Source organism: Onychomys torridus, chromosome 7, assembly GCF_903995425.1.
Source record: "Onychomys torridus chromosome 7, mOncTor1.1, whole genome shotgun sequence".
NCBI lineage: Eukaryota > Metazoa > Chordata > Mammalia > Rodentia > Cricetidae > Onychomys > Onychomys torridus.
The window spans coordinates 65,129,816-65,156,026 of record NC_050449.1 but is presented as its reverse complement, the minus strand read 5'-3'; the positions used below and the strand labels follow the sequence as shown (position 1 = coordinate 65,156,026).

The 26,211-nt window shown below is 46.8% G+C and overlaps 1 protein-coding gene across 1 annotated transcript in view; it reads left to right on the top strand.

Moving 5' to 3' along the window:
- The window catches only part of LOC118588046 (myocardial zonula adherens protein), a 92,469-nt gene that overhangs the window by 26,705 nt on the left and 39,553 nt on the right, over positions 1-26,211 (top strand). The window contains exons 3-10 of the mRNA XM_036194336.1: positions 2,511-2,666; positions 7,110-7,202; positions 8,243-8,356; positions 11,923-12,075; positions 15,329-15,454; positions 16,998-17,126; positions 19,555-19,634; positions 21,480-21,585. Coding sequence (XP_036050229.1) covers positions 2,511-2,666; positions 7,110-7,202; positions 8,243-8,356; positions 11,923-12,075; positions 15,329-15,454; positions 16,998-17,126; positions 19,555-19,634; positions 21,480-21,585 — 957 coding nt within the window. The remainder of the gene's footprint in view (positions 1-2,510; positions 2,667-7,109; positions 7,203-8,242; positions 8,357-11,922; positions 12,076-15,328; positions 15,455-16,997; positions 17,127-19,554; positions 19,635-21,479; positions 21,586-26,211) is intronic.

Genomic DNA, 26,211 nt, shown 5'->3' with positions numbered 1-26,211 from the left:
CACTGGGGGATCTGAACGCCAGTGTGCCCCTCCACCACTGGGGGATCTGAACGCCAGTGTGCCCCTCCACCACTGGGGGATCTGAACGCCAGTGTGCCCCTCCACCACTGGGGGATCTGAACGCCAGTGTGCCCTTCCACCATTGGGGAGATCTGAACGCCAGTATGTCCCTCCACCATTGGGGGATCTGAATGCCAGTGTGCCCCTCCACCATTGGGGAGATCTGAACATCAGTGTGCCCCTCCACCATTGGGGAGATCTGAACATCAGTGTGCCCCTCCACCATTGGGGGGATCTGAACGCCAGTGTGCCCCTCCACCATTGGGGGGATCTGAACGCCAGTGTGCCCCTCCACCACTGGGGGATCTGAACGCCAGTGTGTCTCTCCACCACAAACCACTTAGCAGCCCAGTCATTGAAACTGACAAACAGATTTCAAGGGTAGCAGCTGCACCCATGGGATCCGGGTGCCTGGGGCCCATACATAGTCAAGCTGTTATCTGAAGCCAACACAAGTGTCTCAGATCCTCACATCGCACCTCTTCCCAAGTTTGTACAGAATAGTAAAAAGCATTTGAGTGTGTTCCCTCCCTTCTTTAAAAGTCCTTGTGGTAAAAGTACTCACAAATAATGCAGGGAACAAAGAAAAATAAATAAATGAATAAAGAAGAAAGCTGCCCTTTTGTTCTCCAGCACCTCTAACGTGTTTCACTGTTTGCTCCTCAGAAGTGGTTAGCAGTTTGTCATGAATCTTTCTGGGTTTTATTTTTGATTTTACAGACTTTGAATGCTTTCAGTCATCATTATTTTGTGACAGTAAATAATTTAAAATGCAAATTACAGTTTTGTATTTCAAACAATTTCCTGGGAAAAGTCTACAAAGGGGTAATTGAAAAAGTTGGTACAGAGTCCAGTGTGGCGGCGGCACACGTCTTTAATCCCAGCACTGGGGAAGCAGAGGCAGGCGGATCTCTGGGAGTTCAGACTGGTCTACAGAGTGAGTTCCGGGACAGCCAAGACTATGTAGTGAGACCCTGTCTCAGAAACAAAAAAGAAAGAAAGAAAAGTCGGTGATGGAGGGACTTGCTTATACAGTTCTGTGGTGTAGACTAAATACTGGGTCAACTCCAGGGAGAGCAGAGGCCACTTATCTGTGTGTGAAGTCTCAGCCTGGGTCTTGTTCTCTCTCTCTCTCTCTCTCTCTCTCTCTCTCTCTCAAGTTACTTCTTTAAAAAATATTGTTACTTTTTTTTATTCTTTGAGTCCCCCTACCTCTCTCTGTGTGTGTGTGTGTGTGTGTGTGTGTGTGTGTGCATGTGCGCACATACTCCTGCATGCCCACGGCTAGTGATCCACTGTGCCCACGTGGAGGTCAGAAAACAACTTGTAGAAGTTAGTTCTCGCCTTCCACCATGTAGATCCGGAGGATCAAACTCAGGTCATTGGGCTTGGTGGCAAGGACTTTTATTGGTTGCACCATTTCACTGGCCCTTGTCCCCTTTCTCTGTCTCTGTTTCTCACCCCCATTTTTCTTTCTTTGTCTTTGACCTTTCATGTTTGAGGAGGTCCCTACTCCATCTCCCCACATCTAACAAACCCTCAGTATGAGGAACAACCGTGCTTAAGACCAGACAGGGTTAGTTTAAATGTGAATGTGTGGTCACACACAAGCCATAATTTAGCCCCTTTGAACTCCAGGGCCCTCAGCTATGAAGTAGAAGGAAATGGCTGTGTTGGTGAGTAGTTGTGAACATTAAACATTGGAAGGAATTTTCTTGGTGGTCAAAAACACTTTTTTTTTTTCCTTTTCCTGCTTCCTGAAGCCTTCATCCTACAAAGCTGTGTGAGACTTGGACATGGTCCTTTTGAATTGCAGCTTACTGATGATTCAAGCTTTAAGTGCTGGAATAAGACCAGCCAAGCAGAATGAAAGATTCTTCAGGGCTAGAGTCACACCACCTCTGCTTGGCTTTCCAGAAGTATTTCATAAGTGGACACAACAGGACGTGTGCCAACTTCACCTCTTTCCCTCAGAGCTTGGCCGCAGGGTCAACCCTGCCCTCATAGGACAGTTTCGCGACCCGATGCCAGTCAACCTCACTTCCCCCATTTCAGGCTATGTGGTTGGTGAGGGAGTTAAAGACAGCAGAGGAACTGGTATAAGGCAGAAAACAGTGTCACCTTGGTGTAGGGTTTCATGACATAATTCCTCTGGCATCTTCATGAGGATTAGAAATGGATCTCCCCTTGGGAAAATGGGGAATGACGGTTCTTACCAATGAGGATGGTGGACCAGAACTTGATAGATGTGAGCAACTGATGCTTTCTCCAGGATGCAGGCAGCCCCAGCCAGGTAGTCAGCAGATGCCAAGCTGGCATTCTGCCCCCTTGCTTCTGCTGTCCAGGCACCCAGGGCTGGTTACAGCCTGCTTAATCATACATGGGTGGCCTTTATTATCGCTGTGTGTGTGAGACTTACATTCTTTTTCTCACTTCCTGCCTTCTCCTAGCCTCCAGAACTAAGCAATGGAGAGTCCACCAGGAAGCTTCCTCAGGGCGTTGTCTACGGTGTGGTGCGAAGATCGGATCCCAACCAGCAGAAGGAAATGGTTGTGTATGGCTGGTCCACCAATCAGCTGAAAGAAGAGATGAATTACATCAAAGACGTGAGCTACTCAGGGATATTTTGTGTTTCTGTCCTTTGAAGTAGACAGGAGGGTGGGGTCGGAAAGTGTGGATGGGAATGTTAAGTAGGCATTTTGAAAGTCTTATTTGGGAGGGAAATGTTTCTCCATTTCTTTGTGATGATGCTAAAGGCCTAAGTATAATCCTTCAACCAGCTTCTCTTGGGTGGCTGTTCCTTACAGGCAGGGGGGTCGTGAGACCCAGGGCCTCTGCTGGGTGTGGTGTGGAGGCTCTTGGGTGGTTTTGCATAAGATACCAGACACACATAATGTATGTGTTTGGGCAACTGTATAAATGTGGGTGTTACTGGCTACTCATAAGAGAACCGCCAACTCAGAAAGAAGTGTGTCTTCCCTGGAGATGAGTCTGGAAGTGTTGGGGGAATGGGGGGGATTCTGGGCAGGGTTCACCTAGGCTCTGGGTCTGGTTTTCTATATCTCTTTGGACTTTTTCTTACTTCAGCCTCAAGATTGGGTCTCTTCTATATGCATGACAGTGTTTGGAGAAAGAAAATAGGACACTCACTTCTGGAAAGTTTTTAAAGTTGCCCTGCCCCCATTAGGCTGCCCCTTCCAAGGCATCTTGGCCAGGGATGGTCACATAGCCCATCCCACACCAATCACTGACAGGGAACATAGGCAGACCTGGCAGGTTCACAGGTTCACACTGATGATTTGGCTTGAGATGCATGTTGAGAAGTCAGCTACAGTAGAAAGGGTGCGGTCTTCGTGAATCAATGCAATTTCTTTGTATTTAATGTATTGCCTTGCATCTTTTAAGTTGAGAAAGTTTGGGAGAAGTATATAAAGAAGAAAATAATTGGCCATCATTCCACCATTCAACCTGATCTGTGGTTAACCTTTTGGATCATGTTCTTCAAATACTTTGATGGCTGTCTGTTGGTTTCTTTCTGTGCTACTCAGTATCCCTTCCACCCACATGACTCTGATTGATGCTGCTAAGCTCAAACCAGACTAGTTAGATGAGAGAAGAAATGAACCGCTCTGATACCCATGGGTTCCAAACACAGCCCCACAGCTCAGTGCTGGCGGAAGCAAAGGTCCACACTGGGCCGGAGAAGTTCCCCAGGCCTGGGAGCTCATTGCTTCTGCTTCCATATCAGACCCAGGTTCCTCTTAGTGTGGCCTTTTGTCCTCTCTAGGGCTCAGTTTACTTATCTATAGGTGGACTCTCATCCCTGAGGTCAAAACCTCCAGCTTTGTGAGCCTCATTTGGTTTGGGATAGATGATGTGCAAAGCCATGTTGTTTTAGCTACTGTCTATGAGTTTGCTTGTTTTTTTTTTTAACACAACAAATCCATGGGCTGGGAGATGGTGCAGTCCATAAAGTGCCTACTGCACAAGCCTGGGGACCTGAGAGTCCAGATCCCCAGTATCTATGTAAAAACTGTGTGGTTGCTGGCATCTGTAACTCTAGTACTGGTGGGGTAGACACAGGACGATCCCTGCAGCTCCCTGGCCAGACATTGTAGCTGAATAGATGAGCTCCAAGTTCAATGAGAGACCCTGCTTCAAAAAATAAGGTGGAGAGTATAGCTGAAGTTTTCTCTGGTCCTGCCCAGCCCCACGGACCCTGCAACAGCTTATAAAATAGTCACTCAGAAGCTTATATTTATTAAAACTGTTTGACCATTAGCTCAGGCCTACTACTGACTAGCTCTTACACTTAAACTCAGCCCATTTCTGTTGATCTATATGTTGCCATGTTTTCCATGGTTTTACCTGTGTGCCATTACATGCTGCTCCCTAGACAGTGGGCTGGCGTCTCCTGACTCAGCCTTCCTGTTGCCAGAATTCTCCTTGTCTGTTTACCCCGCCTATACTTCTTGCCTGGCTACTAGCCAATCAGCTTTTAATTTATCAACCAATCAGAGCAACACATTCACAGCATACAGAACATCCCACAGCAGGAGAATGATCAAGGAAGATACCTAATGTTAACTTCTGGCCTCCATACATGTGCACACATATGTATACACACCCATATACATACATGTATCACCCACAAGAACAGGTACATATACCACACACATATTCGCATGTGAATGTGCACATGAATACACACACACACACACACACACACACACACACACACACACACACAGTATTACAACCACCAGTCAGTTATCTGGCCTCTCAAAGATAGTTTTTAATCATGCAGAATGTTAGATCCCAGATGTGTGTGTGTACACACACTATTTATTTATTTATTTATTTATTTATTTATTTATTTATTTATATGTTCATTGGTGTTTTGCCTGCATTTATGTCTATGTGAAAGTGTCAGAAGTCCTGGAACTGGTGTTAAAGACAAATGTGAGCTGCCATGTGGTTGCTGGGAATTGAACCCGGGGCCTCTGGAAGAGCAGCCAGTGCTCTTAACTGCTGAGCCATCTCTCCAGCACCCCAGATTGATTTTTAACAATGCAGACTTTCTCAAGGAACTATTTAGAACTTCTTCATTTATATGCTCTGTATAGCTTGGGATCGCTTTAGAGGTAAGCCTTCTCAGTAGAGCTGAGACTCCTAAGTTTCCCACGACAAATACAGCAGGTCCAGCCTAATCCTTGCTATAAATGACATGTGATGAAATCACAGAACTGGTTCTGACCCAAAATTCCTACCCTCCACCGTGATCTGCAATACAAAGTTAATTTCTAGGTCCCACCTTCAATGGCTGGTTTTAGATCCATCCCGGCCTTCACATTCCTCAGTGTGTTTATGAGTTTGTTGCCCTTGCTCCCTGATGGGAGACACCCTGGCCTTGTTGGCCTCCTACACCCTCCAGTGAGAGCAACACCCAGCTAAAGATTCTGCCCATTCACCTCTGGTGACAGCACAGGAGCCAGCTGGGGTGATAAGGAGTTATTCACCCCTAGAATGAAGGCTCATGCTTTGAGCCTCTTCTTCCCAGTTGTTTGTGGTCAATGGCAAGAAAGTAAGCTATTAGAACTCATCTGGGGAGGGGCTGGAGGGGTGGCTTAGGGGTTCAGAGTTCCTACTGCTGAGGACCCAATTTTGATTCCCAGCACTCACCCATGTCAGGCAGCTCACAAGTGTCTGTAACTCCAGTTCTAAGAGATATACACCTTCTTCTGGCTTCTCCTGACACACATGTGCATGTGTGCACACACACATACATACAAACACACACACACACACACACACACACACACACTTAAAAAATAAATCTTAAAACAAAAACAAAAACAAAAACACCTCATCTGGGGAATACTTGAGGTCTTGACTCCTCTCTTCTAACTCTCTACCAATATCCATTCTAAAACAAAATGTACCTCACTGTTAGAATTTTTGCCTAGTATGCTTGAGGCCCTGAGTTCAAATCCCTAGTACAAGAAAGTGAAAACAAACCCCCCAAAAGCACAAGGAGTTTCTTCCACAAACAGACCCTCAGTATCAAGACTCTTCCAGCACTGCTCCTAAACATTTGCATTTCAACCAAACTGCTTCCCTTTAGCCCTTTGTAAGCTAGACAGCCTAGCATTTGCCTGGAGGAAGCTGCCTCCAGACTTCTCCATCTGTTGGGGGACTCCCAAGAAGTTTACCAAACATCTAAGGACCCCAGAAAATGAGGAAACAGGGTTGTATAGCAGCTTCCCACTTAACGCTCCAGACCAGACGTGCACAGTGTTTGTGTGAGTGAGGAGCTGGGGTCCACTTTCCTCTTAGTTACACCCAGTGTATGTTCTGTTGCTAATTACTGAGAAACTGACATCTGAATTTATGGCCCCTTCAGGCCTCACATTTTTCCACCTTGCATTCTAGACATTTAATTGCTTTTTGGCATTTGGAGCAGAGAGAGAAAATTAGAGGTTGCTGCCTGCTTTGGAGTGTTTTTATCCTCGTACCCATGTGTTTACAGTTGATTAGTTAAAAACTTCCTGCTTGTAAAAACATGTGATTGGAAGGGGTAAACTGTTCAAACGGTGTTTGACAGTGATGGTGAGTTTTATCAAGCAGTTGTGCTTCAGATTTTTGCTTGGGTAACTTAATGTTTATTAGTCCTTACCCTCATTGATAATACACATTATCGTTTGGCTCATTTCCATTGTTTCTAACTAGATGTTAAAAGTGGTCTTGTCACTTAATTTGCTACACATCTTATTCTTAAGTTTTTTGTTTGTTTGTTTGTTTGAGACAGGGTTTCTCTCTATAGCTTTGGTGCCTGTCCTGGATCTCACCCTGTAGCCCAGGTTGGCCTCAAACTCACAGAGATCTGCCTGGCTCTGCCTTCTGAGTGCTGGGATTAAAGGCATGTACCACCATGGCCCGGCCTTTCTTAAGATTTTTTTTGGTGGGCCTTTCTCTTATTAATAAAGTTTCCAGTATCTTTCATGAAACTATTATGACTTGATGTCTAACTAGCGTTCTTGTGGCTGCAGGTGAGGGCCACTTTGGAGAAGGTGAGGAAGCGGATGTATGGAGACTACGATGAGATGAGGCAGAAGATTCGACAGCTCACCCAAGACCTGTCGGTGAGTCCACCTGTCCGTAAGTCCATGCTTCGGCATAATGGCCGTGAAAGGATGTCAGGGCTTGGAGCTTGTGCTCACTGGCCTGGAGATGTTTGAATAGCTCATGCTTCTTGTGAACGGAGTCATACTTTAAATGGACTGACAGGACATTTTCTTGAGTCACAGACTGAACTTTATTATTTAAAGAAGAAATGTCTAATAATCTCCCTTAGAGTTGCATTACACACTCTTAACTGCTGGGAGATGGCTTGGCCATCTAGCCCCTACCCAGATCGGTTCTGGTTAATGGCCTACTTTAAAAAAAGATATATTTTAATTTTTTGAAAGATGAAGTCTTGGGTAGTCCAGGGTGGCCTCAACTTCATATGAACTTGAACTCCTCATTCTGTTTACACCTCTGCAGCAAAGGGATTACAGGTGTGCACCCCCATGCCTGGTTTACAGGGTGATGAGGCTCAAACCCCAGGCCTTGTGCATTCTACCAATTTGGGATTACCAAGCCAGACCTCAAATTCCATTGGTAAGAATTTATTCTATAGCCGGGGCAGTGGTGGCACATGCTTTTAATCCCAGCTCTCAGGAGGCAGAGGTAGGTAGATCTACCTACCTGAGTTCAAGGTCAGCCTGGTCTACAGAGTGAGTTCCAGGAAGGGCTCCAAGCTACATAGAGAAACCCTGTCTTGAAAAACCAAAATAAATAAATAAATAAAAATTTTTAAAAAAAATTAAAAAAGAATTTATTTTACAGATAAGCTCTCTCACATGCAAAATGACATATGGATAAAACTAATTTTTTTAGCATCATTTGTAATAGTTAAAAAATAGAATTTGAAATACACACCAAGAAAAAGACCATGTATTTTCTCTTTCCTGGCCAGTTCTTTACCGACTAAGCTAGCTCCCGGCTCCAGATGCTGCTTTGTGATCTATAGTTTTACCGTAAATATTACTGAAGTAGATGTGGCTACTCTCAGAAAATCACCCTCCCTAGAGTCTGTGGGGTGTGGGTTGGTCTAGAGTCACTGTCTTCCTCTCCCCAGGTTTCCCACGCTCAGCAGGACTACCTAGACAGTCACATCCAAGCGCAGTCATCAGCCCTGGATAGCTTCAACGCCATGAACTCAGCATTGGCAGCGGACTCTGTTGGCCTGCAGGTACTTACTCCTCTGCTTCCCCTTAGCGGGGAACCTTCTCTCTGTAGGGCAGTGAGCTTAAGCGGGAGTGGAGCCTGTCTGCAGAAAAGTCACAGAATGCCCTGTGGTCAGTAATGGCCTTTAAGCACAGGCATGGAAGTTGGTAAATGCAGTTACTGGAAGGTGGGGAGGAAGTCAGAGGAAATGCTTCCAGTGGAAATGTGAGCCTCTGTCCGGTTCCTGTGTCAAGGAGGGGTTTGAGGCTCAGCTCTGGGATGGCCTTGTCTCCTGCTCTCCAGGTACCTAAGTGGTCCTCTGTGTTTACACCACACATCGACTACCTTCTCCTTGTACCTCTGGTGTGTCAGGAAGTCCCACTTGATTTGGTTTCAGACAAGACATATTTATCCAAAGTCAATATGCATCCTTTCATGGGAAGCAGCTCTCACAGGAAACACTTTTTTTTGATTTAGGAATGACTTTACATTGTAAAGAATCATGTGTGTTCCAGAGAATGAGGACGTTCTCAGTAGATAGACACTCTTAATTAAGACCTACCAGAGATGGGCTCTGAGCTATCCATTGAAGGGTTTTCACTCTTTACTCTTCCAACCAAGAGGTTTCCTGCCCAGCATGCAAGTTCATCTGAAGATGTTCAGAGCAAGCCCTTGGTCTTACTTTCCAAACATACAACCGTTTCTGTCATCCCCGAGTTTATTTGGCTTATCTTTTTATGCCTCTTAAACGTTCAACCCACTCACTTCTAATCCTTTCTGGTCCTGTGTAAATAGTTTTGTGGATAAGCAAACAGGCCATCATACTGGGCTCCTCCATTTCCCATAGAACTTAGTATTCACCGGCCATAGTTGATGGAGCCCCAGAGGCAACAAAGGTCGGCCAGCTTCCAGCAGTGGGTGGGGTGGGGCTGTGTTTGGGTTTGTCTGGGATGCCCATTTCTGGTTGGGCTGCAGTCCCATGCTTTTCCTGGCTCCCTTTTGTGTATGCCAGCTTCCCCCTGGCCTCAGGCCAAGCCCCTGGTTTATCCAGGAGCCCTTTGTTCCCTCTTCCTATCTTGAAGGGAGATTGCCAAAGCCCTTTTCCCTTCTCTCTTGGAAATCATTTCTCTCCTCAGCCCACTAGAGAAGGCTCTGCCCCACCTGAGTTTCTACCTGCTCATATCTCTATGTGGCTCTGGGTTTTTCTCCCCAGAAGAACAATATAGTTAGTTTTAGATAAATTTTTCTCATGTGTTTGTTGGTTGACAATCTAGGCATTTACCTCATAGGTCACTTATTAGAACAGGGAATCCCTAACCCAAGGGCCCCTAGTCTCAATCCTGAGTTTCCAACAGAGCCATGCAACTGGAAGATTACATCATCAGTCATGTCTGAAGGTCATCAGCTTCTAACTTGTGCAAGATTCCAGCCTCTTCCACTTGTCCTTTCTACTCACGTTTGTCACTACTGACAGAGACCAGACTCTTGACTTCATTATGTAGAAAGACAGAGCTGGGCAAACTGTGGAGTTGGGCTCCAAATCCTGACTTCTCTGGATAAACTGAGGTCAGCAGAGATCAATGACATTATCTAGCTAGTGGCAGAGACAGGATTAGATAAATCGGTCAAGGCTAAGTGTTTGTGCATCCATTTTTTTTTTCCCAGAAGGACTTGGACATTAGGCTAGATGTCTTCTGAAGCTCCTGGAATCTTCCCATGGCCTCAGTGTTTCCTTTGGTAACTTTTTACCTCTACTGACAGTTTCTAAAGTGATTCATATGGGCTTAGGTATATTGTTGAGGGGTGAGGAATCTTCAGAGACCAGTCATCCATCAGAGGACAGAGGAGATAGACATGCCATCTTGTAGGCAGACTTTCTCTGGCCCACCAGTTAGATCTGTCTTGCCAGCCAGCCCCCAAATAACCACACAGAGACTTATTATTAATTGTAAATGCTTGGCCAATAGCTTAGGCTTTTTTCTAACTAGCTCTTACAACTTATTTCTTATCTACACTCTACCACCTGGCATGTTTTTGTTGCTGTTGTTTTGTTTTTTGTTTTTAATCACGGCATGTTCATCTCCTAGGCATCTCCTCTGTGTCTGGCTAGTGACTCTCTCCTTCTTCCTTGAGCCATCCCCATCACAAGTCCAACCTAACCTCTACCTAACTAGCTATTGGCCAGTCAGCTTTTTTATTAAACCAATCAAAAGGTGCCTTGGCAAAGATACATCTTCACAGTGTACAAAAAGAATATTCTATCACACCATCTGGCACCAGGTTCTGAGTCTTGCAATCTGAAGTTGCAGATAATGCCGACACCCCAGTGTCCAGTGGTGGAGAATCTGGGGATTATGTAAATCATTTCTCTCTAATTAAATAGAAATAGAAGCAACAAACAACAGCATTATTAATCTAATTAGTTCTGCCCACCTGAGTGTCCTGGAGCAGCAGACAGTCAACAGCATTTTTTTTCTCCTGACAAGTAGCTCAGGCTGGCTTTAAACTCACTATGTAGCCCAGGATGACCTTGAATTTGACCTTCCTGACTCTACTTGTTGAGTGTTATGATTACAGGCCTGAGCCTGTATCTGCATATACTGTTGTATATGCAGCGCTGGAATGGAACTCTGGACAGTGTGCATGCTAAGTTCCCCAGTTTGCTTTGTTTTGCTGTGATAAAACATCTTGACCAAAAGCAACCTGAGGAGGAAAGAGTTCATTCGGCTTACACTTCTACATCACAGTCCATCTTCGAAAGAGGTCAGGGCAGGAACTTAAGCAAGGCAGGGACATGGAATCAAGAGCTGATGCAGAGATCATGGAGGACTGCTGTTTACTGCCTTGCTCAACCTGCTTCCTCATATAACTCAGAACCACCTGCCCAGGGGCAGCACAGCCCACAGTGAGCCGTGCATCCTCTCACATCTGTTATCAATCAAGAAAAATTCACCACAGGCTTGCCCACAGGCCAGTCTGATGGGGGCATTTTCTCAGTTGAGACCCCCCTTTCCTAGATGCCCCTGGCTTGTGTCTAGTTGACTAAGCAGCAGCACAGTAACCAAGCCCTCTACCATCTGAACCACACCCCCAGCCCCCTTACAGGCTCTCCACACTTGTCAGGCAAGGTTGTTCACTTTATCACTATTCTCTAAAATGCTTGTTTTTTTTTTTAATTTCATCATGGAAATATGGAAAAGACAAGGAAACAACAAAATAGAAATACATCTCAGTTCTCTCATGGAGTGAAAGGGTCTGGATTTAGGAATGGGATTGGCCTGTGTTGACTGTTTTATACCCGCTCCATGCCCCCCTGCCTTATGAAATGATAGTATTATGAGCATTTTCCTTGAGAAAGATTCCATTTAATCTAGCTTCCCATCCTAAGCAGTGGCAAGTTTAATAGTCTACAGCTGTTGGGGATTGTAGGGAAGGCTGTGGTCCACTAAACCACAGTGGGACAGGCCTCAGCTGCTGTGGGAATCCCTGGTTCCCGCCTGGGAGCTGCTACAGCATGACTTGCGGGATGGGATGCCACTGCTGTGTGTTCTCACACCACTAGATCTGGGTTTTTAATTTTCACCCAAACAGAAAACCCTTGTGGATGTGACTTTGGAAAATAGCACCATCAAGGATCAAATCAGACATTTGCAGCAGACTTACGAAGCATCCATGGACAAGCTTCGGGAGAAGCAGAGGCAGTTAGAGGCTGCTCAAATGGAGAACCAGCTGCTGAAAATGAAGGTAAACCATTGGCCTCTCTCTCTCTAATTCTTCATCCCCCTTTCCCTGTTCTCTTCCTCATTAGGCTTCCTTACCCACAGGCACCGTCTGGAGGTACCAAGGGGTGTCTGTGCACAGTTCCTGGCCTAGAGTTGAGGTGCTGCACAAATACCCCTTGGGGGAATGCCTTTCTTAGCCTACAGTAGTGTCCTCAAGGCCTTCCTAGAAGCCATCATGACATTGTAGTTATGTTATTGGGAAGGCCAGTGGTATGCTTCCTGAGTCTAGAATATACTCATGAGTTTTGTGGGTGCTCTCTCTTCTCACCATGTATATCCTCTGTGAAGTCCCAAGGACTGCCCCTGTCCTACACACACACACACACACACACACACACACACACACACACACACACCTCAAAGATCTGTCCCTCTTAGCCACTGAATTGTGTATAGGCCTAAGATGAACTTTGAACACATCAGTGGGCCTTCCCAAAGTTTTCACTCAAGCCTGTGGGGGGTTTATTTTTAAGTTTTTAAAGGTGCCTATGACATAATAGTGGTTTCCTTATGACATTTTCATACATGCATGTGTGTATTTTGAGCATATCCACCCCCTCATTGCTCTCTCTCATTACCTTCCTTTCCTAACTATTCCTCCTGCTTTTCTGTCTTTTCATGTATGTGAGTGTAAGTAGTCTCAGTTACAGGAGTGTGTGTGAGAGATTCTTCAGGGGATTATAAGCACTTTGCTACACTACTGACAAAAAAACCTCTCTCTCTCATAGAGGCCAGAAGAGGCCATTAGATCCCTCAGAGCTGGAGTTACAGGTGATTGTGAGCCACCCGATGTGGGAACTGGGAATTGAGCTCAGGTCTTCTGTTCTTTCCTTCCTTCCTTCCTTCCTTCCTTCCTTCCTTCCTTCCTTCCTTCTTTCCTTCCTTCCTTCCTTCCTTCTTTCCTTCCTTCCTTCCTTCCTTCCTCCCTCCATCCTTCCTTCCTTCTTTCCTTCCTTCTTTCCTTCCTTCCCTTCCTTCCTTCCTTCCTTCCTTCCTTCCTTCCTTCCTTCCTTCCTTCCTTCCTTCTTCCCTCCCATCTTCCCTCCCTCCCTCCCTCCCTTCCTTCCTTTCTTTTTTTCTTTATACATTCTATTTCTCACTAGGAGTTATATTGAGCACCAACTCTTTGGGTCTGTCCTGTGTGTTCCTGTTTGCTCTGGGGTGGTATGTCACCAGGCATGGCAAGGTAGTCTAACAGTCCAGATCCCTTGTGTCCAGCTTGCAGTGACTGTTTTAGAGACCCAGATCGAGATTGATCCTGACCACTTCCTATTGGTAAAATTATTAAGGCCACTCCACGTAGTTAAAAGGGAGGTTTATTTTGTGGGGTAACTTACAAATGAAGGGATAGGTTGTAGGGTCTGGCAAAGGTATGGCGCAGTCCGGCAGTGTCCTCTGGAGAACTCTGCTCAGTCTACCTCCAGCATCCAGGGTCCCAGAACCAAGAGAGACCTCTCCTCTCAATCCTGGGTCTTCAGTGTCCTCTCTCAGCCCCGCCTTGTGGGCGTGACCATTACCGAAGCCTCAATGGAGGTTGGAACTTCCAGGCCAAGGCTGGGATGGCTACCCACTACAACTTCCTTTTGTTTTTTCTTTCAAATTAAAAATGAAAGGAGTTCCAGGGACTCACGATGCTGCACATGATGGAATGCAGTGTGAACCGACCTCAGGCACAGCCCTTTTCCATGGCTCCTGTGCAGTAGACATGGAGTGTGGGGTGGACCCGTGTTCTAAGCTAATGATAAGTTTTGCCTGTGAATTTCCATCCTGTGACTTCTCAGCACTGATACTTCCCCAGAGATGAATGAACGTTCAAGGGTGTCAAAAGGGACTTGTCACATCTTTGGAGTAAACACTATGCAGCTTATTAAGGCCAGAGGGCACCTCCCTTTCCCCGAGGGGAGGTGCTCACATGCTTGGGCGTCTTAGACAAGCAGAAGCCTGATAGGGTAAGGCACACCTGCAGCAGTGTTGGGTCAGTGGTATGAGGTCCTTACTGAAGGCCAGAAAGGAGACATCGTTCCTGGAGCCCCCCCCCCCCCCCCCAGCTCCAAAGACTCTCTCAAGCTGCACCTGCTCTGGCTGGCCACTAAAGGCTCCCAGCCCAGGGGCCCTGCCAGGCCGAGATGCTTCCAAAGACAACAGTTTGGAAAGCATGCAGTGTGGGAAAGATGAGTGCAGATTTCTCATTTGTGCTTAATGAGACCCGACTTAGAGATGCGCTTGCTCAGGGCAATGAATGGGATTGATAGGACACGCTAGCTTTTTTCCTCTTTTTTATTGTTATTATTAAGAGATTTTCTATTCATTTTACATACCAACCTCCCCTCTCCTCCCGCTCCCTAACCTCCCCCCCCCCCCCCCCCCGTTCCCACCTCCTCCAAAAGACAAGCTAACTAAAAATAATCTGTGCATGCCAGGCAGTGGTGGCGCACGCCTTTAATCCCAGCACTTGGGAGACAGAACCAGGCGGATCTCTGTGAGTTCGAGGCCAGCCTGGTCTACAGAGTGAGTTCCAGTACAGGCACCAAAACTACACAGAGAAACCCTGCCTTGAAAAAATAACAACAACAACAAACAATAAAATAATAATAATCTGTGCATGCATGTACACATAGGTGTGTGGATGCACATGTGTATATGTATGGGTGTAGCTCAGAGGTCAACTTCAAGTGTAGTTTCTCAGAAGCTGTCCATCTTATCTTTTCAAGACACAGTCTCTCACTGGGACCTGGGGCTTGCTGTTTATAGCTGGCTGGTCAGTGAGCCCCAGGGATCGTCCACCTGTCCACCTGTCTGTCTGCTCAGTGTTGGGAGTTACAAGTGTGAGCCACCATGCCTGGCTGTTTCATTTTTCCCTCCCTCCCTCCCTCCCTCCCTCCCTCCCTTCCTTCCTCCCTCCCTTCCTCCCTCCCTCCCTTCCCTCCCTCCCTCCTCTCCCCCCCCCCCCTCTGGCATGGGTTCTGGAAAAACTTTACCATCCAGCCCCAAGAAGCGACCTTCTCAAAGATTCTCTCCCCTGGAACACCCTGTCCCAAGCATCCTAAATAACTTAGTGTACAGTGCCATCTTTCACTGGTGTGTGCCTCTCTCCCTGCCCTCTTGCTTGCTGCTCCTGTCTGCCACAGACCCCTGGGAGTCATGCTCTGATCTCTGTGTGTCTGTGCTAGAGAGGCAAGGCACAGGCTGCAGTTCTGCAACTAGCCTCATTGCAGGTGGAGTCGTCTCAGGAAGCCAACGCGGAGGTGATGCGGGAGATGACGAGGAAGCTGTACAGCCAGTACGAGGAGAAGCTGCAGGAGGCTCAGCGTAAGCACAGCGCAGAGAAGGAGGCGCTCCTGGTGCGTGTGTGTGCTGCTCAAAACAGAAGGCATGGGGTGTGGCTGGCAGGGTTAATAGGAAGGTCTTGTCCTCGAAGGGAGTGAGGGTGGATGGGAAGAGGGATCAGGGGATTCATTCATTCATTCACTATCTATTTCATGTGTTATATGCGTATGTGCACTGTGTATACAGGTGTCCTTACTCCTGGGTATACTTGTAGAGGCGACAGATTGATTCTGATAGTGTGCCTCTGCCATTCAACACCTTCTTTATTGTTTATTTATTTTGAAACAGAGTTTTCACTGAGCTTGAAGCTTACCATTTAGTCTAGGCCGCTGGCCAGCAATTTTTTTCAGAATACCCACCCCTGTGGCCCTGTGTTAGCCTCCACGGTGCTGGGGTCACAGGCATGCACTGTCATGCCCAGCTTTTACCTACAGGCTAGGAATCTGAACTCAGATCCTCCTGTTGCACAGTAATCTCTTCACCCACTGAGCTATCTCCCTGGCCCAGGGAATTTATTTGATTGTTCATTTGCACGCATTTTTCCTCCTTCTGGAGTAACCCACTGTCTCTGTCTCCAAATACACGTTTCTCCGGCTAATAGGACCATTCACCCACATCTGAGTGGATCCTGGGTTGGTCTGTTTGCTCTATAACCTCCCATGTCCCCGTTCTGGATTATACAATTGCCCCATCTTGGGAGCTCCACCCTCTCCATCCCGAGGTCCGATATTCCCACAGGGGGAAGTGACGTGTGTCATTCTCCCCCCTTCCTGGCTGTGGGATTGGACTGTGCCTCTGACTAGAGGTGGGCTCACATCTTGGCCTCGCTAGGAGGCCCCACATTCTTTGAAGGAGTCTCTCTGTGTCTGGGGTGTCTGTGTCCTTGGACGTTTAATCAATGCACCAGATGTTTGGGTTTTTCCCGGAGTAAGTGGCTGTATTGCATTGTGGGAGGAAGACCTGGGAATTCCTCATTCCGCTTCAGTCGAATGTTGGCCCGCACAGGGACGCTCTGAGCATTTGTGCAATGTTATTTAAGCCTGCACAGGCTATTTTGTTTTGTTTTGTTTCTTTTTTTTTTTTTTTTTGCACCTTTGGAACATAAACTTTCAGGAGAGAGTTACTGGACCCATTGAAAAGCCCACGAGGGGCCAGCATGAGTACTCAGCAGGTGAAGATGCTTATTGCCAAGGTGATAAGCTGAGCTCGATCCCAAGCCCACACAGTGGAAGGAGAGAACAGACATTTAAATGGCTGTCTTCTCACCTCCACACGTCTGACCTCCACACATGTTCCCTGGCTCCCATATCTGCCACCCACAAAATAAAATAAACATACAATCTTAAATGAAGTTAAACAAGAGTAGCTAGATGACGTGCTTTGTTTGGAGGTGAAACCAGACTCATGACAGTTGAGTTTACTCTGTGTGAGAAACATGGGCCGCAGGGTCATGCCTTCGCAGGGAGAGCAGGACACGCTAAGGCACTGTCTGCTCGGGACTTAGGTGAGTCACCTGGGTATCCAGGCCTTGCTGAGGAGAGTGTGTGCCTATTGCAGGAAGAAACCAATAGCTTTCTGAAAGCGATCGAAGAGGCCAATAAAAAGATGGAGGCAGCTGAGCTCAGCCTGGAGGAGAAAGACCAGAGGATCGGGGAGCTGGACAGGTTGATTGAGCGAATGGAGAAGGTAACGGATGCAGCCTGGGCCTGCTGCCCCTGAACAGTCCCTCTGGACCTGCTGCCCTTTGCCCAGTCCCTCTGGACCTGCTGCCCCCCTGAACAGTCCCTCTGGGCCTGCTGCCCCCCTGAACAGTCCCTCTGGACCTGCTGCCCTCTGCCCAGTCCCCCTGGTCCCATAGTTCTTTGAAAACCTGCCCAAAGCCTCAGTACTGACTTCCGTCAGTCCCCTGTCAGGGTAGCACGTCCTGTAAAACACAGAAGGGAGTTGAACCAAGTTCCTGTCTTCCTCTCTGGTGACTATTTCTATGGTTGTTTGTTCCTGTAGTGTTGGCATTGAACCCTTGTGTGTGTTAGGCAAACCCCAGCCCAGCCCATCACAATTATTTTGATACATTTTTTAAAAAGTCACCTGTAAAATTCTTTCTGCAGATGAATATTGCAACAACGAGCTTTGTGGGTTCTCTAGACATGCTCTTCATTTAACCTGATGAGGCAATGTAGCACCCCACCCCTCTTGTTTCTGGGGCATGTGTCTGGGGCAGGTTGACTTTTCCATGACACACCTGGGGCCTGAATGAGATGGGGAGCAAGCTCATCTGTGTGGTAAACAGGCTAACCATGGGGGGAGGGGGGTGGCTTACAGAGCTGACAAGCCAGTCTTGGGCAGGGCTGCACAATGAGGCAGGAAGTGGAAGAGAAAAGACAGGAAGGAAGGAGAGGAAGAGAAAGCGTGGTGACATTGAGCAGCTGACAGCTGACTTCTGGGTAGACTTCTGGAGTTGAAGGCCAAAGCTGGGTCTAGTTTCTGGAAAACAGCTCTCTAGTTACGCTGAAGTTGCCCGTAGCGCCGACCCACCACGGGCATGATGTCATTAGCGCCAAGGGCCAGACCCTGCAAGCTGGAAACCCCAACCTCATGATGGAGCGAGGTCCTGTCTAGGCTTCAGATAGATCTGAGGATGGGCCTCTAACCTCTGCTTACTGGCCTGCTACACAGGCCTTTACTCCTCTGACAGATGGTGACAGGTTCCTTTCCCATGTATGTCTGTGTCCCCCCCCCCACCCCGAAAACAGAGTCTCATCATTTAGGTTTGGAGCCTATATAACTTGTACAAGTGTTTTGGGTAGAATTGCTGAGAGTGGATGTGAGGCAAAGCCCTGCTCAGAGGAGAAGCAAAATCTCCCCCTCCCCCTTAGCCAGCAGGGCTCTACAAATGTGTTTAAGGGATTTTGCTATATTAATGTCTATAGTGTATGCCTACTACCACTCCAGAGATGACAGGCACTGTGCCTTTATGAACATTTTCCTACTCTTTCTTTTCAATGAAGTAATTGCAAAAATTCTTACTGTTTGGGGCAAACTTAAATTTACACATGTATGTTTATATATTCAGCAAAGTGCATGAAGCATGTAGCTTGACATACCTATGTTTCTTATTGCTACTGAAATAAGTTACCAAAAAGTCCATTTCTGTTCTGGAGGTGAGAAGTCCAAGAATGAAGTTATTGGCAGGATTTTAGAAGTTCTAAAAGAAAGTCTATTTCCTTGCCTTTTCTAACTCTGAGCACTACTTGTAATACTTGCCTTGTGCCCCATCCGCTGGCATCAGAGTCAGCCATGTGATATCTCCCTAGCTCCCCAATTTTAATTCTATTGCTTCCTCTAGTAAGAGCTCAACTCTACCCATGAGACTCTCCATATCATTAACCATGTTTGCAAAGTTCCCTTTTCTGTGTGAGATGATGTGTTTATAAGGGACTAACCCTGAACTTCTTTGTGTGTGTGTGTGTGTGTGTGTGTGTGTGTGTGTGTGTGTGTGTGTGTGTAACAATTGTTCTGGCCATAATGGCCATAATGTATGTTTTATAAGTAACTAACCCTGTGTAAACATGATGTGGTTGGTCCATAGGACATTGCCAGAATATCAGAGCCTCTTTGCTGGATGATTTTGAAAACAATCAGGAATTTTTCAATGATACTGATTTAAGATATTGATTATCATTAGTTAGAAATATAAATTTTCAAGCTGGACACACACCTTTAATCCCAGCACTCAAGAGGCAGAGGCAAGTGGCTCTCTGAGTTTGAGGCCAGCCTGGTCTACAGAGTGAGTTCCAGGACAGCCAGAGTTACTCAGAAAGACCCTATCTTTAATAAAAAAAAAAAAAAGAAAGAAAGAAAGAAAGAAATATAAATTTTTATAAGACATGTGAGCCTGGGCTGGTGCTCATGTGATTTGATTAGAGTGTCTTGTCTAATCCATAGTATGTGTATGCATTGGGCCCCTTTGGGTTTTGAGCTCTGGGCTAGTAGATGTGTGAAACCCAGGGAATGATGTGCAGACTTGGACACCAGAGCGGGTGTGTCTGGTGTTCATCTTCTGTCTGGCTCCATCTGGCTCCATCTGGCTCCATTTTGATCATGTCTGTTTTAGGAACGGCATCAACTCCAGCTCCAGCTCCTTGAACATGAAACAGAAATGTCGGGGGAGATTGCAGACTCTGACAAGGACAGGTGAGGAGAGCTGGCCTTGGACTTGGAGCAACTCAGAGGTGGACACATACGTGTGTGTGTGTGTGTGTGTGTGTGTGTGTGTGTGTGTGTTGTATGCACACGTGTGTGTTCATGCACACAGAGGCCAGAGGATGATGTCTGGTATTCAACTCTTATCTCTTTCTCCCATATTCCCTGGACCTGGGGTCTCTCAGTGAACGGGGAGCTAGGCTAGAAGCCAGCAAGCCCTGGTCACCCTCTGGCTCCCCTCCTACAACACCCTACCCCACAGCTATGCTCAACTTTTTACATGGGTATTGGGGATTTGAACTCAGGTCTTCATGCTTGCCCAATAAGTCCTCCTCCCCACTGAGCCATCTCCCCAGCCCCGTGTGCCCTGTTTTGGCTAGCTCATTTGACTCTCATGTTTTCATTCATGTGGTCCTCACTCAGCACCGACCTATGTAGTCAGTGTGACATTGGCTGAGAGCACCCAGTGTGGTTCCAGTTCCTTCAGGAGCTTACAGTCACTTCTCACTGCCCAAGGCTGGCTGTTAGTTCAGCGGGACACATCAGAGATGGCCACAAACACAGACGTTCAGTCCGTGTGTGCTCCTGACCCTGAGCGCCACAGGATGCACCTTGTTAATGAGATAACTCATCAGCTGTGACTGATACCGTTTGTCCTGGAAATTAATTTTAAAGTGTTGCTTGTTTCCAAGCCTTACATTGCCCTTTGGCCATGAACTTGTAAAACCTTGGATGGAAAATACAGGAGTCATACATGGCCTTTTCTAGAAATCAAAAGGCAGAGAGGAAAGAAAGGCTGGGCGAGTTACCTGACCCCGAGGCTCTTTCCCTACTAGGCGGATGGAAACTCTTTTTCTAAGTGAGGAATGTTGATCAGATGCCTATCCCTTTGGTTCCCATGGTGAGGGAACTTTGACCTACTGCCTGCTACATAGTACATGCTGGGGTAAAAAAAATCTGTTTTCCTCAATTAAAAAAGTTATTATGTTTATTTATTTATTGTGCAGGTGTGTATATGTTTTACAGATGCTCCATGGCATGAGTGTGGAGGTCAGAAGATAATTCTTGGGAATTCATTCTTTCCTTTCATTATACGGGTCATGTGGGGAATCAAACTCGGATCCCTAGGCTTAGCTGCAAGCACCTTTGCCTGTTGAGCCGTCTCACTCACCCTTCTCCTGTTACTTGAGCGGTTCCAAAGTTGTGAGATCCTCACTAGTTTCTGCTTTGGTGCTAAAGAGGGACCTGGTGTGGTTGGGAAATGGGACAGAGACACCGAACTCTTCTTCCAGTGTTCTGCTCCCACGATGCACAGAACCGTCTACTAGCTCCGTTTGCTTGGTTTGAGCGGAGCAAAGAGAATAATGTCTCTAATAAATGCCCAGAGATGTTCTGTGGTGTGTGGGGCAGGGTCAGTGGAGGGCTTTCCACCTGTGCCTCGTTTGTTCAGTAAGTGATGGGCACAGCAGTGCTGGCTGCAGGCTTTCCGGGACTCCACCCCTGACTGCAGGGGCTTCACTGGGTTCTTAGACTCCCCTTCTCGGTCCCCTGATTAAGATCACTGACTGTGTGTCCCAGGCTGTATTAACCCCGAGCAGAAATCCTCTCATGCCTGTCAGTGGAGAAAAAACTCATTCTGCCCCAGGAGGTACAGACGTGTCCTTATACAGAGGAGGGGACCTGAAGGACTCTCTGGGGTGATATTGATTCTGAGTTGACGAGGAGGGCATGGCTTAAGTCTGAGTTCTGGTTCTCACAAGGCTTCTACAACGCTGTGTCTTTCCCTGCTGCCCTGACTGTTCCGAGGCAGGGCCCGAGCGCTCTCTTCTTCCTTAGGTACCAGCAGCTGGAGGAGGCATCCGCCAGCCTCCGGGAGCGGATCCGACACCTGGATGACATGGTGCATTGCCAGCAGAAGAAAGTGAAGCAGATGGTTGAGGAGGTAAGCTCTCACAGAAGCCTGGGACCCGGGACTGCTTCCCGCTGTGGGGAAGAGATAGCACTCTAGCTCACTCGTGACTTTGCCCGGGGCCACTGTGGTCACAGCCCAGAGGGACAGCTCCCCTTGTGTGCTGTGTGGACCAATGATTGTTCCCTTCAAAGGAGGGTTTGCTCTAGAACCAAAGTACTGGCCAAGTGCAGTTCACAGTGCATACACTCTCCAAGGACAGTGGCACCCATGTGAGTCCTGTAGTTTAGGGGACGAAAGGTGACAGAGGGCGATCTCAGCTCAGGTTTCCGTGTGCCTCCCGAACCCACCCTCATCTCCTGCACCGTGTGTCTTGGCTGTGCCCTTTCTTGGCTCCTGGGTGTCCTTTGTCTTGCCCCGTTCATTCCTTCCCCATGATGCTCTGCTCCCTGTGTCCCCCTTTTCCTCTCTCTAGTTTCCCTCCATCTTCTCTCTCTTCTGCATCCTCCTCTCCCGTGTGATACGAAAAGTTACATATTTCATCTGCTGGGGGTTTATTTATCATTCTGGTTTTTTTTTCTAAATGAGAAGAAAAGCAGGTAGGTTGAACATTTAGTTCTCTAAGAAGAAAAATAAATGGCTTATTATGGTCTGCCCTCCCTTTCCTGTGATACTCAGCAGAAGAAAAATCCATCTGCAGTTGAAGCTGGTCACATGTCCTTGTAGATGTTTCTTACTTAATTTGAAAAATTGATAGGATAGAAAAATAACAGTAACTGTTATGAGAATATGTAAGTAAGGGTTCTAAGACTATCTAGGGTCTAAATCTTTAGCTTGAAAAATAAAGTCAAATGAAATAAAAGTTTGGTTGGCAGAAAAAAACAGGGAAAACTATTTTACTTACAATAATCACTGCTTTAAAATATGTGTCCATTTTATGTGTGCCTGTGTATGTATGTGCTCATGTGCATGCATGTTCCGTGTGTGTGCATGTGTGTGGAGACCAGGAGACAACCTTGCTGTCTTGCCTCAGGTACCATATACCTTATTTCTGGAGACAGGGTCTCTTACTGGCCTGAAGCTTGCCGTTCTGGCTGGCTGGTAAGCCCCAGACATATTCATGTCTCCACTTCTCTGGGGCTGGGATTACAAGTGTGTACCACCACACCTAGCCTGTACCACACCACCTAGCCTGTACCACCACACCTAGCCTGTACCACCACACCTAGCCTGTACCACCACACCTAGCCTGTACCACCACACCTAGCCTGTACTACAGCAAACATCTAGCCTGTACACAACACCTAGCCTGTACTACAACAAACACCTAGCCTGTATCACCACACCTAGCCTGTACCACAACACCTAGCCTGTATCACCATACCTAGCCTTTCCCATAGGTTCTGGGATCAAATTCTGATCCTCGTACTTGCAAGAAAAGCATGTTACCAACTGAAGGTCTCCCCAACTCCGACTATTTTTAAATGAATCATTAATATTTAAAGTGTAGCTACTGTCAATAAATTACATACATGACAGATAAAAGCATATCTACTTTAGCAGTCTAGAAAATGTGGGTATTCCTGTGGTGGGGATAAGGTCAGGGGATTGAGGGTGGGAGGAACATTTTGTTTAATTAGGTCTAGAATAAACATTCACAGTAGATAAAATCTTGTTTCCACACGAGAAGTCAGGCACACTGTGTCGAGTCTTGTGTGGCTCGCACACAAGTGTCCAGGGGTAGCAGAAGCTGGGGAGGAGCCGGGCTGCATCTTCCCTGACTCATGCACTCATGTGGGAGCACCATCAGCCACAGTGATGGGCAAGATCCCACCCCACCCCAGCACGGGCAGAAGTGTGTTTGCCAAGGGAAACACCTGTCATCTCGAGGGACCTTGGCTGTCAGAGCACACTTCTCCACCTCTGACCTGCCCATATTTAAAGTGGGAGGCAGAAGTGATGTCTTAATTAGTGGGATCCTAACTGGGGCTACCATTTCTCTGTCCTCACAGTAGGGAGTAAGCTTTGGATTGATTGGCTTTTGAGTCAGTAAAATCCTTGTCTATAAGGCGTTGGTTGTGACTGAGACCAAAGTCAGAGTTGTGTTTTTTTTTTTTTTTAAGGTACTTTCAGATAACTTCAGAACTCTGTGTTTTTGTCATATTTCCAGAGTATATTCTTAATTAAAGAGAGTGAAGGCACACACACACACACACACACACACACACACACACACACACACACACAGAGTTCTCAGTATCTGAGGCATTTTGTTCTAGAACCCTCTAAGGACCCCAACATTTTTGGATGCTCAAGTCTCATATATAAAATGGCCCTGTATATGTATACTACAGTTGTAATCCTCCTATGTATTTAAAAAAAAGATTTACTTGTAGTGTGTGTGTGTGTGTGTGTGTGTGTGTGTGTGTGTGTGTGTGTGTGTGTTCATGTGTTTGTGCTGTATGCGGTCACTGCTTGTTTCATCCAGCAGAGGGCGTCGGATCCCCTGGGCCTGGAGTTACATGTGCAGCAGCAAGTGCTCTTAACTGCTAAACCACCTCTCCAGGCTCTCTTCTGTGTATCTTAAATCATTCTGGATGACTTACAATACTGGATATAGTGTAAAGTGTTGTTCTTCAGTCTTGTTTAGAGGATCATGATGGGGAGAAAAACCTGTACATGCTCAGCACAGATGTAATTTTTACTTTCTCCAATACTTTTAATCTGAAGGTGGTTGAATCCACGGTGTGGATCCCATGGATACAGAGGGCAGAGCCGGCCCGTGTGGGGTGTGTGTTTAAACAGGGAAGCGTGCAAAGACTGAGATCCGTGCCTTTTATTTCACTTTTCCCACACAAGCGTCTTGAATTGAGGGTGGAAGATCGGCCGGTGGAGAGAAAGGGCCCGCACCGGCAGGACAGCGTTGTGAGTGGCGCTACTGCCACCTACCGGCCGCTTGGGTTTTAACAGCGAAAGCAGATTTTTATTTTTAAAAGTCTGTATTCTGAATTTAAGATCTTCAAATCAGGAAGTAAAAATAATCAAGTTTGTTCAGCACACTGTGGTCACACCGACAGAAAAAGAGTAGTTTGAAAAAAACTTAATTATTGTGGGCACTTAGGTTGTTTAAAGTTAGAAACGTGGAAGAGTGTCGTGGACAAGTGAGTATGTTCAGAGGAGCCACCAGGCTGGAAAGGAGACAGGAGTGGCATGGGGGAGGGGCGAGGGGGGAGGGTTGGAGGGACTGAGGAAGACGTGGCTGGGGGCGGGATGCTGGCGGGGTCTTAGAAAAGGGTTTGTGTTGGCACTTGTGTGTGATATTTGGGTGCACTGAAAATGATTTTTTTTTTTTTTTTTTTTTTGTGGAGCTGGGGATCGAACCCAGGGCCTTGTGCTTGCTAGGCAAGCACTCTACCACTGAGCTAAATCCCCAACCTTTTTTTTTTCTTTTTAAAGATTATTTATTATGTATACAGAAGAGGGCACCAGATCTCATTACAGATGGTTGTAAGCCACCATGTGGGGGTTGGGGATTTAGCTCAGTGGTAGAGCACTTGCCTAGCAAGCACAAGGCCCTGGGTTCGATCCTCAGCTCTGGCAGAAGAAAAAAAAGAAAGAAAAGGGTTTGTGGCAGAGGGGAGTGTTATTTTGGTGCAAAGCAGGCCAGAGCCACTGGGTGGCGCTCTCAATGAGGAAAGTATTGAGACTCACTCAGAATACAGCTTTTCTGATACCCGCTGCTCTGAGTACATAGTCTCAGATCACAGGTGCATCCCTTACAACGTGAAAAGGCAAGCCCGGAGTTTGCTAGTGTTGCTCCTGATCCCATGTGATCAGATAGTTGGTGGAAATCTGCTGAGTTTGGCAATGTTCTTTATTTTTATTATTTCTTATCTCTCTGTGTGTGTGGTGTGTGTGTGTGTGTGTGTGTGTGTGTGTGTGTGTATGTGTGTGCGCGTGCTGTGTCTGTTACTGTGATCTCAGCTTTGTCGTTATAGAGAGCCCACACAAAAACATAGCTCTCCTCAAAGGGAGTAAGAGAGAGTTCATTCTGGAGCCAGATATGAATGACCGTACCTGGACACATGCATTCAGGGTACCCGGAATGCCATGTTCCAATGTGGTTAACAGTTTGGGGACGTCTTTGTAGTCACACCCAAAAGGAAGTCATAAGTCCAGGCACTTTTCGAATCCACTGTTAGGAGCTCTGGGCAGGCAGGGACTCTGCTATAGGTCTGATGACAGCCTTAGATTTGGGGTGGTTGAAAGCTAATGGTCTGTTTAGTTAATAATCTCAGAAGGTTTCACCTGGTAGTCACAAGGGTATTAGGTCAGACACAGCTGGGCAATTAATAGTAGCCTAAGATAATTTGGCTCTGGATCTGCAACATTCCTACTCTCCACAATCAGCAGGTTCCCACCAGTCCTCCAGCCTTGCAGAGTCTTTAACGTAGGTGTGGCTTTTTATGAGAACTTCGGTTCACTGTAACAAAATCAACAAAGTCACAGCGCCATCACCCCAGGTCACTTGGGCCTCGTTTTGAAAACTACACACCGAATTAGTCACCGTGGAATGCTGAATTCCCACTTTAGTGGGGAAGTGTGTTTTTATCTGTCAACACCTGGTACCCGGAGGGAGGGAGAGGCACTTTGGAGCTA